Source organism: Microcaecilia unicolor, chromosome 3, assembly GCF_901765095.1.
Source record: "Microcaecilia unicolor chromosome 3, aMicUni1.1, whole genome shotgun sequence".
In the NCBI taxonomy this organism is placed as follows: Eukaryota; Metazoa; Chordata; class Amphibia; order Gymnophiona; family Siphonopidae; genus Microcaecilia; species Microcaecilia unicolor.
This window is the reverse complement of record NC_044033.1, coordinates 370,234,314-370,251,245: the sequence shown is the minus strand read 5'-3', so window position 1 is coordinate 370,251,245 and position 16,932 is coordinate 370,234,314. Positions and strand designations below refer to the sequence as shown.

At 42.4% G+C, this 16,932-nt stretch overlaps 1 protein-coding gene across 1 annotated transcript in view; it reads right to left on the bottom strand.

Moving 5' to 3' along the window:
• Positions 1–16,932, bottom strand: part of NKAIN2 (sodium/potassium transporting ATPase interacting 2) — a 716,137-nt gene that overhangs the window by 262,552 nt on the left and 436,653 nt on the right. Inside the window, exon 4 of the mRNA XM_030195117.1 lies at positions 10,975–11,175. Coding sequence (XP_030050977.1) covers positions 10,975–11,175 — 201 coding nt within the window. The remainder of the gene's footprint in view (positions 1–10,974; positions 11,176–16,932) is intronic.

Sequence of the window (16,932 nt, the reverse complement as noted above, 5' to 3'; positions counted from 1 at the left end):
TTTGATGCTGCTTTTAACTCCTAACCCTTACTCACTTGCAGTGCATTTTTTCTAACAAAAAAGGTATTGGTACTCAAATGCCAGGTCCTCCCCCTTCAGGGGTGGGGTGATCACTCAGGGACCCATCCCACAATAGCCAGGCTCCCTGCAACCAGTCGTAGAATCTATGACAAGGCAGAATTGGTGTGTAGAGCCTGAGTTCTTTCATTAAAACTTGGGGACCATGGATCAATTTTAGCAGACAATGGAAAAGGTGCTCCAAGTACCCCCTCAAAAAAGCCCTGCTTACTTGCTCAGTACCCATGTTTTATCATTCCTACCTTAGTAATTCCCATATCTCTTATTTGTCCTATTTGTCTGCCCTAATTAGACTGTAAGCTCTGTCAAGCAGGGACTGTCTCTTTATGTCCAGTGTACAGCACTGCGTACATCTAGTAGCACTATAGAAATGATAAATAATAGTAGTAGTAGTATACAAAACCCATTTGGGGCTCAACTATTAGGGAAATGGAATGGGACTTGATATACCACCTTTCTGTGATTTTTGTAACTACATTCAAAGCAGTTTACATAGTATAAACAGGTACTTATTTGTACCTGGGCAATGGAGGATTGACTTGCCCAGAGTCACAAGGAGCTGCAGTGGGAAGGTAGCATCCGTGAAGGCCTTTTGACCAAGATTTTTGCAAGCAGCTTAGCCTCATAATTTAATAAGGAAATCAGACGATAGGATTCTGGGCACTCCGGGTCTTTACCCAGTTTCAAAAGGACAATAACTTGTGCTGTATTAAGAGAAGTAGGCAATGAACCTTGAGCAAAAATGGCATTAAAAACAGAAGTCAGTATGGGCACAATATCTGCCCTCAATAACTTATAAAATTTACTACTTTGCCCATCTGGTCCTGGGGTCTTGTCCAAGAGACTCTGTTGAACTGCCCATTCTACCTCTTCAGATTGAATTTAGTATGGTTAAATCTGAAGGTGCTACCTTGGGGAGATCCAAACTGGACAAGTAAATATCACTATTCAGGGGCGTAGCCAGACTTCGGCGGGAGGGAGGGTCCAGAGCCCAAGGTGAGGGGGGACATTTTAGCCCCCCCGGTGCTGCCGACCCCCCCAGCCATTATTGACCCGCCACCGACCACCCGCCATTTCCTACCCCCCCGCCGCCTACCAGTCTACCTAGTCCAGTCTGACAAAAAGTGTCTATTCACATTCATAGGAGGGGGGTCCCGCTTCATTACAAGGGGTTCCTTATCATACCACAAGATGATTTTCACCATGTCACCCTCCTGAATCAAATAAAAAAAACTTTACGAATGATATTCTACAAATTGTACCTCCTTAACAACTCGTGTGGAACATAACAAACCAGAAGGAATACAGGTTGCGTGGGGCTGTATCATCATTTGCATTGCTACATGTACCAAGCTAGAATTCAGGAGTGGACAGCATCCCAAACCTTTAATGGAATAAGAAATTAGCTAGATAGTCACACACACAAGAACTAACAGTGGCTGCACATACTACAGCAGAACTTGCATACCACTAAATGTACTCTAGCTGGGATCATTTTCATGCAACTTTTCAGATGCTACGTGCTTTTTCTTTCCCTAAGTTAGTCACTCTTATTTTACTCAGTTTTATTTACCTTTAGGTTTCAACTCTGCTCATACCCTATGCTGTCTATTAAGATGTTTTAATGTGTATTGTGTTGACATTGTAAGTAGCGAAATTATGCCATAATGTGCACTGTTATTTGAATACTTTTACTGTTCTGATTGTTTATTGCAGTGTTTCCGATGTCAGTCCTGGAGTACCCCCTTACCAGTCAGATTTTCAGGATATCCACAAAGAATATGCATGAAAGAGATTTACATATATTGGAGGCAGTGTATGCAAACCAAGTTCATGCATATTCATTATGGATATCCTGAAAACTTGACTGGGAAGGGAGTACTCCAAGATCGACGTAGGAAACACTGGTTTATTGCCTATGTGCAGGTTACACTTGTACACTGCCTTGAATGAATTTCTTCAAAAAGATGGTAAATATAGCCTGATAAATAATTAAGTCAACAAACAAATAAGAAAATAAATACTTCCTATATGACATCACTGTCTTGAGTAGGTCTGCCTCCCAGAGGTAAATAAGGTTCTTGGAGCTGGGACCAGCTAAGGCTGGGAGACCACTGTCCCCTGGGATTATTCACACACAAGCAACTTCCACTTCCACAAACTCCTAAACCTTTAAAGTTTACTGAAAGTATTTATATAATGGAACAAGTGGGAAATATATAAAGAAGCAAAACATAAAATAGTAAAATGCATAGTCACTGTTGGACCTATGGGCTAGCCCATAAAAATATCTTACCACTGAGCGCACTGAGGCGTCCCTTAGTTATTTTTTGCTGAGCGCAAGCTATCCCCCTACTAAAAAATAAAATTGTTTTTTTAGTGCTGGGCGCAGGTCTGGGTGAAGAGAGTGGGTGTGTTCTCTGCTAATCGGTTAGCACAGCTATATTGTCACACGATAACCAATTAGTACATTCTTAGTGCATGAGTCCTTATTGCCTACATAATAGGTGGTGGTAGGGGCTCATGCACTAATGGCCACAGGCTAATGGGAAATTCAGTGTGTTGCCATTAATAGGGAAAAGAGAAAAATTGGCCATTTTTAGCCCAGTGGTAAAAATGATCTTAGTATGCAGGAATGACCTGCATAAGGACACATTAAGAACACTTTTTACTGCTGTTTGGTAATCCATCATGTTTTACCTAGTCTTCTTTAATAAGATAAAAATGATGTCCTAACTTTGTTTTTGTGTATCTTATGTATAGCTGTTCTTTTTATAATTTGTACTTTTTTTTAAATATTTTGTGTTTTACTACTACTACTATTAAACATTTCTATAGCGCTACTAGATTTACGCAGCGCTGTACAAATCAACATGAAAAAGACAGTCCCTGCTCAACAGAGCTTACAATCTAAATTGGACAGACGAACAGACAGCTAGGGGTGGGGGGGTGTTTTGCTCCTCTTTTCTGCTTCATATCTTTTTATTTTCTCAGTTCATTCTGTCCTCTTTTTCTTTCCTATTGAAAGTCTTTTTTTTCTATCCCCTGGTTGTTTTCACCTTCTCTCTTCTCATGCACTCTCCCTCTCTATCCCTGCATACTCTCCAGTCATATCCTTCCTCTTTCTTTCACTTTTTTTTATCATCCTTTCATATTCTTCAGTTATTCATCTCTTGAAACCAATGCCCTTGGCAGAAAAAGGCAGCAAGAACATTCCTACTGGCCAGAGTGGGAAGAGGCAGCATTAGCAGCCCCAGTAGCACTAGCAGAGAGGCAGCATCAATGGCCTTGATGGAGAAAGGAGGAACTGGTGGACTGGTGAGGAGAGGAAAGCCAAATTGGGGACATGTTCATTAGACCTAAGCAGTTTACACTTTACAGGTATTGGGTCTGTCCATATTGGGTTCACAATCTAGGTAGTACATTGAACTACTGTTGTACCTGGGGCAACGGAGGGTTAAGTGACTTGTCCAGGGTCACACAGAGCTACAGAGAGAATTGAACCTGGTTCCCCAGGATCTCAACCCACTGCTGACCATCAGCCAGCTGCAGGAATCAAACCCAGTTCCCCAACCTGCTACACTAACCATTAGGCCACTCCAGATCTTGGTGGACTATAAGGAATAGCTGAAGTAGCAGAGAAGTTCCTTGGAAAGAATCAAATTCCATAATAACTCTTAAAACATGACAAGAAACTGATAGGAAATTAGGGATTGATATGCAGTGACTGTGCTCAGTGTTTTGCTGAATTCTACTGGCATTAGTTTTTATTCATAAGTACATAAGTATTGCCATACGAGGACAGACTGAAGGTCTATCAAGCCCAGCATCCTGTTTCCAACAGTGGCCAATCAAGTATATGGGTTATTCAATTCCAAGCCATATCTGGGCTTTGGCGTAGAATATCTGGTTTTGCAGAACCGACTAACATGTAGCTGCTTAAGTCTGATATTCAGCACTTAGGGCCCCTTTTACCAAGCAGAAGCAAAAGGGGGCTGGCACTGGCATTGGTGCATATTTTACACAAACCGAGGCCCCTTTTAACAGCAGCTGGTAAAAGGGAAGTCTCACTTTCCTACAGGAAATGGCTGGGCGGCAAGTAAAGTACATGATGCGTGGCCATTTCGGGGGGGGGGGGGGGAGGAGCCCTTACTGCCAACCATTGAGGTGGCGGTAAGAGCTCCTGCATTAACCCGGCAGTAACCAGGCAGCAAACGGCCCTGCCCGATTACCATTGGGTACACTCCGGAGCTACAAAAATAAATACATTTTTGTAGCGCCGGAAGGGGTAGGAAGTACCGCTGGGCTGCTGCGGTAGCCCGGTGGTACTTACTGTATAGCGAGCAGAAGGCCCGTGTTGGGTTTACCGCCGCTTAGTAAAAGAAGTCCTTAATCGGCTATGGGTTATCGCATAAAGACAGGACAGCTTTTTATGCGGTTAACCTGGGCGGTTAACTGCTGAATATCAGCACTTAACTGGCCAGGTGCTGATTCCACTCCCGGAACACCCCCAAAATGGCCAATTTTGACATAGGCACTATTTGATCATTTTCAGCAGTACTAACCAGTTACCTGCCGCTAAAAATGACTGGTTAGCCATGAACAAGTGATTTAACTGAGCCATTTGTAGCTGGTTAAATTTTTTGAATCAAGTCCGTAGTCTTCAAGTTCAAGATTTATGATTGAAAGGCTGTACTACACAACACTACCACCTAATCCTGCAATCCTGTGACACCTGTCAGGGCAGCTCAAGCCCTCCTACGTGCTATGCATACAAATCTCTTGTGATTTCAGAAGAAAAAATTTCCATTACAGTTTATGATTTCAAATTGTCATTACTGAAGAATTGTTCTTTGTCATTGCCATTCTTAAAATGAGTTATGAAATCAATTATTTTCCATTCTTTTTAGCCCTGCTGTTTTTATACAGTTCCATATACTGTACATAGCAGTTGTTTTCCCTTCAGACTTAACGTATTTGTTTAATTTGCTCATTTTTTTCAAAATGGTAGCACACATACAACAAAATCATTAGCCTTAGTAAGAGTGTTTGATGATGGATTCTAATGCAACAGGCCTCAAATGGCTGATCTGAAATCTTGTTGTTCACAAGCATAGTTTAGCAGTGTGGAGAGGCATTTTAGAAAGTACATCCAACTCAGAATTTGGATGTTCCAGTCAGTACATCACAAAAGAACATCCATCTCACATGTATTTTAGAACAGAATACAGCCTTTTCTAAAATTCATGTGAGGTGGACATCCGTGCCCTGAAAACACCCAGCATGAATATAGATTACAAACTGAAATGCCCAAATTAACAAGTCAGAAACAAAAAGCCCAAAGCAGAAATATATCACAAATTAACAGAGCACGTTAGTCAATTAACTACTCGATCATCACTTCTTCAGGGCATTGATGATGAGGGTTCCAGACAGTGTATACACACAGCAGAAGAATCAATGGTTAAATCTTCAATTCACACTTATATGTATGGAATTATGTAGCATGTCACTGACAGAATATATTAAAAACCAAAGAATCCATAGGTTATTGTGCATACAAAAGGCACCTGGTATTTTTATGGGTGGAGCAGTAGCCTAGTGGTTAAAGCACCAGTCTTGACATTTAGAGGTGGCTGCTTCAAATTCCACTGCTGCTCCTTGTAATCTTGGACAAGTCACTTAACCCTCCATTGCCTCAGGTACAAACTTAGACTGTGAGTTCTCCAGGGACAGAGAAATACCAAGTGCACCTGAAAGTAACTCACCTTGAGATACTACTGAAAAAGGTGTGAGCAAAATTTAAATAAATAAATGTGTTCCCTGGATCTCATGGTCCTCATAGTGGATATTATTCAGGAGACAACAAGAGAGATTACCAGGGAAGCAGAACAGGTTAATTTGACTCCAACAGAATCCTCAATTTAACCAGTTCCAGGAGAACCTGGCTATGTTTCAACAACATTTGGAGCAATTCAGGAATAAGCTTACACAGAATAAAATGAAGAAAATTTCATTGTGATACTCAATATTTCTTATCAACAGGGTTCAATGTATACTTGGAAGCTGAAACATCTGTTGATATACAGCAAAGGCAAGCTAAGAAGAAGCAACTGGAGATCATTTCTGCCCCATTACGGACCCAAAGGCTCCTTAGGGTAAAGAGGTAAGGTGAGAGGGTCCAAACTGATGGGATAGAACACTGGAATGTGATAAGGTGATACATTTTTAATGGTTGGGTAAGAGCCAGGGTTTGCAGATAGGACAGGGACACTGCTCCCTTTAAGCTGTACAGGAGTCTTCCACGTAAAGTCCTGCCAGTTGGGGGAAGGGGGGTGCTGTTTTACTATCACATTTTCAATATTGAGGGACAGGCAAGCTCTGCTGGACTCCAGGTAACCTGCCTGTTTCTAGCGATTGACAACTGGCAGCAATCCAATTGTAGGACTCCAGCACAGCTTGGCGGGAACAATGGACAGGTCTAGCGTTAGTAATGTGCAACCTGGGCAACTGTCCTGGCTTCCATACTCTAGGGATCTCAGGTAATGCCTAAGCTGAAGGAGGTACATCTTGCCAATGTATTTTGGGGTCTCTTCCCAAATTTCTGTCAGAGGTCCATCATGTCTAACCCTAGCCTTGAATATAGGGGACTTATTTTGCACGGAAGGGTTGTGATGTGATGGATATTCTTTAACTCTGTCTTTGGTGGGTAAATATTAGTGAGAGATTGTAACAATTGCAGCAGTGTTTTAATGCTAATAGGAGTGGCAGAGCTAGCCACCTTCACTATCTGAGAATGTGCATTCCTGCACCCAAGAATGCTTGGCTTTTTCTGCAGCTGGCTGTGAGAATGCAGACTGCAGTACTCACTAAACGTTAGTAAGTATAACAGCAACTAAAATGTTTCAATTTCATATATTAAATCGCATTTTGATTCACTTCAGTAAAAAGGCTTCATAGCATTCAGAGGAAAATAATCCACAGGTTAACCTTTCTTTTCATTTGCCACTTATCGAGAAGTGCTCAATATTTTGTGCCAGTTACACAATGTTCCAAGCTGAGCTGCTCCTTGTCTCTAACCTGGTCTAACCTACTTCCAAAATATTTAGCATACAATTATGTTAAACAAGATGATTTCTGTTATTAGATTATGTATACAGATTTGTTGATTATTTGGTGCTGAGACCTGTATAGAATTTATTTATTTAAAACATTGATACCCAGCATAACCCTAGGCAGTTTTCATTAAAAAACATACATACAAAATATGACAAATATTAACAAACCATCATAAACAGCAGATTACTAAACAGATCAAGTGAAAAAAAAGATTTATTTATTTATTTATTTTCTGCATTTATATCCCTCATTTTCCCACCTCTTTGCAGGCTCAATGTGGCTTACAAATACGGTAGTGGCAATCGCCATTTCCGGAATAAGAAATACAGAAGAATGTTCCAATCAGAGTATATAGAGTACACAGTAAATTAGAATAAAGTCGGTAATCAATACAGTTCAGGTGCTGAAATCAAGGGTAGTGAAAAACATTCAATAATGACAATGTGATAAAATAACCAAAATAAGAATAATTCAATGTTAACTAATTCTGGTACAATTCTGATGTCCTTTTGATAAGTCTCTCTGAACAGGTTAGTCTTTAATAGTTTCCGGAAGGCTGCCAAATCGTGTGTTGTTTTTATGGCATTCGGCATTGCATTCCAACATTGCGTACACTCAAACTCAAGAGTGTGACTCTGAAGAATGATTCTGCTATTACTGGTTCTATAACAACCATTAATAATGCATTTTTGGTTGTATTCAATATTTCTTTTCTTATAGGCATGGAAATGAAAACATTCCTTTTGGAATAAGGCCCTGAATCGATTAACTTATTGTTTGACTCCAGCACAGAGCAGTTTCTTGCTATGTAGTATAACAGAACTAGTATTTTAGAATTTTTTTTACTAAGCTAACGCAAATTCTCGGCTTAACACATGCAAATGCAGGACTTTAGCATGCACTAAGCCTAGATTTACCATGGTAGTATATTAAGGATTTTTTACTTTGCAGGTCCTCTGCTAATTTGCAAATAAAATAACGTGAGAGCACTTATCATTTCCTATTTAGGAGGAGCAGAATGCTCCTGCGTTTCCACGTTATCTATTTAGCGCTCGCTAATGTGAACGCGCTAGCTGGATTATGCTTCCATGCCCATTCCCTGCCCATGCCACATTCCTCTGAAAAGTATTTTTTTTAATATAAATAGCACGTGATTAGGACAGACTAACAGACAAACTACCACAAAAAACTTCAACGCGTTTTGCTGTAGACCTTTTTACCTGCATTAAGCACTTATTAGTACTTAAATCAGTTTAATATTTATTAATTATTTTCTAAAACCTATGCCCTGCTTAATATATTCAATTCAAAAATACAAATAAACAAATTACCAAACCCCTCCCCCTCATAAAAAAAGAGTAAGTCAAAAGGCTTGCCAGTCTGCTAAACACAGTCATCTAAACATTAAGGAAAGTCTGAAAAAAATAAATAAGCCTTCAAAACTTTCTTAAACTATTGAACTGTAGGACAAATTAAACATGCCCTGGAAGTCAGCAGATCTGCTACTAAAAAGGCACATACTGTCGTCTTCACATAATATATCATACTCCAGGCTGGAACAGATAAGCATCTATCATTGTCCGATCTCAGTTGACATAATTAGGTAAGATAAAACAGTCTAGTATCCCGCTAATACCACAAACATTATATCAAGAAGCCAGGGACAGATCCCTGGGAATAAACTGAATACAGTAACAAGCAAATCAAGATATAGAATCTAATATATCTTGTTGAAACAAGGAGGTTTTGACTTTCTTCCTAAAATCTAAATAGGATACATCAGAATTAAAATTAGCAATTGTATAATCTGCCTCATATACCATGGAGCAACCCCATACAAAGTCTGGTAGATCATCATCAGAACTTTATACTGAATCCGATACATGACAGGTAACCAGTACAACGGTTACGTAGATCCCACATCTGTCCTCAGGCACCTGCAGCCAGTTAGGTTTTGAGGATATTTGAAATGAATATGTTTGAAAGAAATGTGCATGCACTGTCTCTGTTGTATGCAAATTTAACTCATACATATTCATCATAGATGTCCTGAAAACCTGACTGGCAGGGGAGTCCCTCAGGACAGGATTAGGACTGTTATTTTAGGTAATTATGGGAAAATGTAAATTATGCTGCAACAAGTAAAAGAAAATCACTTTGTCCTCCATTGCTTCAGTTACCAAATTAGATGGTAAGCCCTCCAAGGACATTAAAATATGTAGCTTATTTGAATGTAACCTCCATTGAACTACTAATGAAAAAGCATGAGATAAATCTAAATAAATAAATATATGCCTCTTAATGTGGACATAAGGGGTCCTTTTACTAAGCTGTAGGAAAAAGGACCCTGCAGCAGTGGTGGGGGCCATTTTTCTTGCATGTCAGGGCCCTTTTTACCACAGTGGGTAAAAAGGCCCCCCTCCTCCAAAAATGGTCACACAGTAAGATAACCCTTACAGCATGGCTATACGGCGGGGAGCAATTACCGCCACCCATTGAGGTGGCGGTAAGGGCTCTAGCAGCAGTGGCGATCCTAGGTTGGCTGCCACCTGGGGTGGATCGCCGCTGCGCACCCCCCCCCCCCCCGGGTGCAGCAGCGCTCCCCCCAGGGAGCAGCACGACACCCCCCGGCGCAATGACACTCCCCTCCCCGGCGCATCAAGCCCCCCCAGGTGCATTCTTGGCTCCTGGAGGGTGCAGAGAGCAGCCATGCGCCTGTCGGCTCCGCTGGCTCCCTCTTTCCCCCGGAAAAGGAAGTAACCTGTTCCGGGGCAGAGGGAGCAGGGAACCAGCGGAGCCGACAGGTGCGCAGCTGCTCTCTGCACCCTCCAGCAGCGTGCGTCCGGGGCGGACCACCTCCACCGCCATGCCCTTGCTACGCCACTGTCTAGCAATAACCCAGTAGTAACCGGGCAGCGCATGGTGGTACCTGATTACCACCTGGTTAGCACCGTGCCCGGGAAACAAAATTCCCAGAGCACCAGAAATGGCGCATGTTCCAGCCAGAATTACTGCCGGCAGCCATGTTAGGCTAGCAGTGGTTCCATTTTAGCGTGCGGTAAGCCCACATTGGGCTTACTGTTGCTTTGTAAAGACCCCCTAGGTTTGAATTAAATCTAGTACAATTTTATGTGCATTTCTTTTTGCAGCACTAATAGGTAAAGAGTTAATTTGAATAATTTACATCTCAATTCCTCAGCATCGATATTCTGTTAAACTTGACACTCATTAATGCTTGCAATTTTATACATTGGCCCCCAAATTCACCAACAGTATCATTTACTAACATTAGTGTACACTGTTACCCAGGGGAGTAGCCAGACTTCGGCGGGAGGGGGGTCCAGAGCCCGGGGTGAGGGGGCACCATTGCCCCCGCCATTGCTGACTTTGCCCCCCCTGCCGACCCTCTCGACCCCCCTCCTGCCGCCTGCCTTTGCTGGCGGGGGACTCCAACCCTCGCCAGCCGAGGTCCTCTTCTTCTCGCAAAAGGCTTCCTTCTGTTTCTGACCCCACCCCCTGCCAGCAAAGGCAGGCGACGGCGGGTTGACAGCGGGAGGGGGGTCGGACGGATCGGCAGTAGAGGGGATCCAGGGCCAAATCTACGGGGGCCCAGGCCCCTCCAGGCCCCACGTAGCTATGCCACTGCTGTTACCAAATGACCCCATCCCAAAATGAGTCCTTGATTGGGCTCTACAATACAAAAAAGAATAAAGCGGAATGCCTAATCAGTGCAAGTCCACTGTGTAGTATTTGCGCAATCAAAAATCCTGAACTTACTGCAAAGATGATCTGAAGAGAACAGTGCGCCACTTCTATATACTGATACTCAAGCAAACACCCTGAGACAGTAATATAACGATGGTCTTCAGGTGCCCAATCGGGGACAGGGGTCACTGATGTCACTGCACAGCCTGGTCCATTCTCCATCCACCAGGAACGATGCATTGACACATTAAAGGTCAGAATGAGATCTTTTTCCTAAAACGGACAATGAAAAAGTATAGGATTAAAACAAGGCAATGCTTAAGTACCCCTTGGAGATAGTTTAAATAAAAGATGACTAGAATATCACGGGTTCAGCCTAACTGTCCAGCAACACTAAAAAATAATGTAGGGAGGAAGCTGAGCATCCTTCCCCACCCATTGTGCTTCTGGAGTTATTTTGTAGTACAGCAAAGACAAATTGCTCCTTGATCACAAATACAGGGGTCTTTTTACTAAGCTGTGTCAAAAGGGGGCCTGCGTTGGCATTAGCACGTCTTTTTTACGTGCGCTAGGCCCTCTCTTACCGCAGCAGTTAAAAGGCTGTTTTTTTAAAAAAAGAAATGGCTGTGAAGCACTTGCCATGCGGCCATTTTGGGTGGGAGCACTTACTGCCACCCATTCCGGTAAGGGCTCCAGTACTAACCCAGCAGTAACTGGGCAGCGCACAGCACTGCCCGATTACCGCTGGGTAAATACTGGTGCTACAAAAATAAAAAAAATATTTTTGTAGTGCCGGAAATAGTGCGTGCTGGGCGTGGGAGCTACTGCCAGGCTGCTGTGGTAGCCCAGCGGTACATCTGGTTTAATGAGCTGTAAGCCTGCTTTGGGCTTACTGCCACTTGGTAAAAGACCTCCACAATGGTCTTAGGGACCTGGATCAGCATCAGTCTTAACTGAGGAGTCCTTTTACTAAGATGAGGTAAAAAGTGACCTTACCGCATTTCTCCCGGTTCATTAAAGCCATTGTTTTCACAGCTGGAAAATGGACGATTTTCTATTTTGTCTATTAATGACCGTTAAAAAATAGTACTGTGGGATCACTTATTGATACCAATTTTGTAGGAGGTAAGGGCTTATGTGGCAATCCTGCACCAACCAGTTAGTGGGTAGCACTAAGGAGCCCTTTTACGATGTGTCAGAGTAAGCCCAATGCAGACTTACCGCATGCTACATCAGAACTACTGCTGGCCTAATGTGGCCACCAGAGGTAGTCCTGGCTTGAGTGCAACAACATTTTTTTCTACAGTGGTGCTAATCTGGCAGTAATCAGTCATCACTGCCCGTTGCCTGGTTACTGCTGGAGCCCTTACCGCTACCTTAATGGGTGGCGGTAAGTGCTCCCTGCTGCATGGCCATGTGGTAAGAGTTATCTTGCTGCATGGCCATATTTTTTTTAGGGGGGGAGGGGGCTTTTTACCCGCTGCGGTAAAAAGGGCCCTGGCACACAGGAAAAATGGCCCTCGCTGCTACCACAGCTTAGTAATAGGATCCCTAACTGATTAGCACAGGAATACCCACTCTCTGCCCCCTGACACATCCCCTCCAACAAAAACACCGAAAAAACTGTTAGTATGCAGACTTGGAACTTACCACGGGACACCTGAGCGTGTTCTGCAGCAAGCCATTTTAAGCTGTGGTAAGCACACACTTGTGCTTTCCACAGCTTAGTAAAAGGGCTCCTGAATTATTAAAGCCACCAATCTCTTCTCCCTCCCCCCTGTAAATATGTAGAATTATTATTTTACATTGCAATCAGGACCTTTTACACAGATAAATATTCTATGATTTCATCACCTGTCTAGTAAATAATCTCTTCTGGAAGGGAAGGCTTTCTGAAATTTCTAGTCTATGGCTTAACATTGTACAAGATGTTTCGTATTGCTTGGATCATGGACAACAGTAGAATTTTGCCTTATAGACAGGTAGAAGGGCCTGATGCATCCATGGTCCCTTGAGGCTATTTTATGTACAGTGTGGTCAATTTCAATGAGAAGATAATGAATTTCATTCATCTCTTAATTTATCTATCCAACTTGATATATCACTCATAACCAAGATCCTTTAGTGGTCTCCAATGATAAAACTACATACCAGTTGATAATAAAACATCATTAAAAGCAACTACCAATATAGATGTCCTGGTATCTGTAACTAAATATTTGGGCTCTGCATGGAAAAAGAAATCGGTAAATTTTATAATTGTTTTTGGGTGTTTTAGCCTATTTTTGGACATTTCTAAAACAACCAAATAAATGCATGTAAAATTTTTGAATAAATTATATACAAATATTTTAATCAATGTAAACAAGTTTGGGCATTGTTTTGGAGGTTTTATTTGCATAAAGTGGATTTAATGTTGTTTACACAAATAACATCATCCAAACAAAATGCAAACTGAATACCCTTACATACAAAGTAAAGAAAGAGGCCAATCCGACTAGGGAGGCCGGACACAACTGGGCTGTAGGCCAGCGGTAAGGAAAGGGTTAAGGAAAGGCAGGGGGGGGAAGGGGGGAGGAGGGGGAGGGAAAGCATAAAGGGGAACCCAACAGGTAAGGAGGGGTCATTATGAGCGGGCAGCGGCAAGGCAAAGGAGCTGACCCGACCCACCCACCCAGGGTTTAGGGCACACCTGTCGCAGCTGGGCGGTAAGGGACAGGGATCATGTAAGACTATGGAGGGTACACAGCATATCAGCACATAATAGTCCTTCGTGGTTGGGGAATAATTGCTCAAATATTACGTCCAAGATGATTTTGAATTGTTATGCCCACAGGGGGGCAGGTCGCAGTTCATTTACTTTGATTACATTGTCTCCTGGCTTGAACGGCCGGAAGGCCAAGAGCTTATGCGGGGTGCGTCCTTAAACGGGAGGCACCTTAATCAGTGGGTGCTATAAGTAACAGCCCGCATAGGAGGGGGGGTGTGCTTAGACGGCACAACCGGAAGCGTGCTAAAACACGAGGGGAATGAAAAGCTGTGTACCCAGGGGTTGGCAATGATTTGTGATGTTATCCAAGTTATACAGTTTGCAACAGATGTAAATGCGATTTATGAGATGTAATGTTAAAATGCTTGGCTGCGGCCTTAATAAATTCCAAATTCCAAGTGGCTGCTGAGTCCATTTTCTGCTTCTTGGTAGTAGCAAGAGAGTGGATGAGTAGGCTGTGCTGAATGCCCCAGTTGTGTGCTCTGGGGTTCTGCTCTACGTTTTGTCTTTCAGAATTCCATATATCCCTACTCATTCCCTTCAATCCCTTGATGACCGTCGACTACATTTTCCCTCTGTTTCCTCTGCTCGTTTAAAATCAACCTGCTTCTCAACAATGTTTTGCTTGGCTCCTTTTCACTGGCATTCTCTTCACAGAGATCTACAGCTACAACTCTCCTTTCCTATGTTCAAAGCCTGACTTAAAACTCACCTGTTTTTCCTTTTTCTGTTTTGTCTCTGTATCTAACTTTGCTTTCTGGATTTCTCTCTCTTAATGACTTCTCAGTGCGCTTTTCTGTTATGATTTGTAGCTTCTTTCCTTCTCTTTTACAAAGTTTGTATTTTTGTATATTGTTTTGCCATTGTGTAATGAAAGGTAGTATATTAAAATCTACAGACCATAAACTATACCTGTCTTCAGCTTACATAAAGTAGTTCCACTTTCTCCACATTGAGTTTTAACTTGTATGTCATCAGCCAATGACTCTACTCGATTCTTAGCTGCTGGCAAACCACTTGAATATCACTTATGAAGAGATGACATTCTATCTCAAATGCCCTAATTAGATAAGCCAAGTTGCCATGTTAATATTAAACAGCAAACAGGACAAAACTGACCCTGGAGCATTTCTCAATTAAAGGCCCATGTTATCAGAAGCATACCCAGGTTGAGAGTTGGGGGACGTGGAGAGCGGACTGCTGATGGCATCGGCGTCTATTTTAAATGTAACACATTACATGAAAAAAGAGGCGTCGGCGGAAGTCCTTTTGAGGGACTGCTCCCCTGGCGACCCACCTACCTACTCCTTGGCATGTTATGCAATATTTATTCTGCCACAACAATGTCTGGCAATAACCTTCCAAAACTGAAATTATCCATGATAAAAATGAGTCTCTAATAAAACAGCATATTGGACTGGTTACCCTCACACAAATATCACTATTTATAGATACCAGTATTGATTTTGAACTGTGATTAATTTGAAAGCCTTGTTGATGGGTGTCTAAGAGATCATGACTTCTTACATATGTAAGTTGTTAATAATGTACTGCATGCTCCATTCTTTCGACAACACATGCCAAAGGAGATACAAGGTAACATGAGCTTTTCAGCATAGTAATATATTGGCAGCAATTTGCCCTGATTGACCAACTTAAATACTGTAAAATATCCTTTCTGAAAAGACGCATTTATTTCAAAATATTTAGGATTGTGCATTCAGGAGCATGCATTTGGGGGTCCTTTTATCAAGCTGTGGTAAAAGGGCGCCTGCTCTGGCATCAGCCTGTGTTTTTGACACGCGCTGAGGCCTCTGTTTACTGAAGCGGGTAAAAGGCTGTCTTTTTTTTTTTTTTAACGAATTGACCATGAGGCAAGTGAACCATTTGCCGCGTGGCCATTTTTTTTTTGGGGGGGGGAGGGACATAAGGGCTCCCATGCTAACCTGGCGGTTAACAGGGCAGCACGTGTCACTGCCCGATTACTGCCGGGTAAACACCAGCAGTACAAAAATGTTGTAGCGCCGGAAGTGGTACACGCTGGAGGTGGGAACTACCACCAGGCTGCTGTTTTAGTTCCAGATTAATGAGCGGTAAGCCCGCATTGGGTTTACTGCCGCTTCATAAAAGATCTCCTCAGTTAGTTAATGTACTGTACAAATGTAGTGCACGTTGAATCTATTTAACATGTTAACCTATGAATTATTTATTTAGATTTTGCTCACACCTTTTCAGTTGTAGCTCAAGGTGAGTTACATTCAGGTACACTGGGTATATTAGCATGCACTAAGTCTATTTACACATGATCTAATGTGCTTTAAAATATTTGGCCAAATATTCAAACTGATTTAACTGTGAGGGAGAGGCTCCTGCCCACTCAAATTGCGCTGAATATGTCAGGATGGGATATTCAATGGTACTTAACCAACAGTGCAGCTAAATATCTTCTCTAATTGCTGCAGGCACTGTCCTGGCATAATGTTCGGCTGTAGCCGCTGTCCTAATATTCAGTTGCCTGGATACGATCTGGCACTGAGTATTCGGCTCTAAATTAACCTCTGTCGGCTTATTCAAGTATGAATGTGTGAAATGATCAGAAAAAACAAATCTGAAAATCGGGGGAAAACCCCAGACTGAAAATATTGCCTGTGCACATCTTTCCTCTTATTGTAATTATTACACTTTATGAATATCAAAGGAGTGAATCCAGGGGATCAGCGGTGGTTTAATCTGATGTTCTGATAGGTGAGAATTATTTGAACCTGAGAGAAATAACCCCATATTTCAGTGATTTTCAACCGTTTTCATCTAGTGGCACAGTTACGAGGCGCAAACATTGTCAAGGCACACCGCTAGAATCTAACCCATGCCCGCCTATTCCCACTAAGATCTACTCTATCCCTACCCATATCTGTAACCTTCAGAAGCAATTATTTCATTTAATTATGGTACTGAAATACATTAGAATTAGAACACCAATATACCTGTTACTGGGAAAATGGAACAAGATGGACTATTACAGATTCCCGCACAGACACCACATAAAAGCACAATCATTTACTTTAGTTACAGGGTCAGTGTTAATCTGGTCGTGAGCCCTTGAGCCCAGGCCGAGGTCTAGTATAGGGTTTTGGCCAAGGCCTAGGGTAGACTGAACAGGCCCTACGCACCACCCCAGCCACCAAGCCCTGCACACACACACACAACAACCAACTAGCACCACCAGAAAATAGGAGATAGAGCATTCAGGTGGGCCTCAC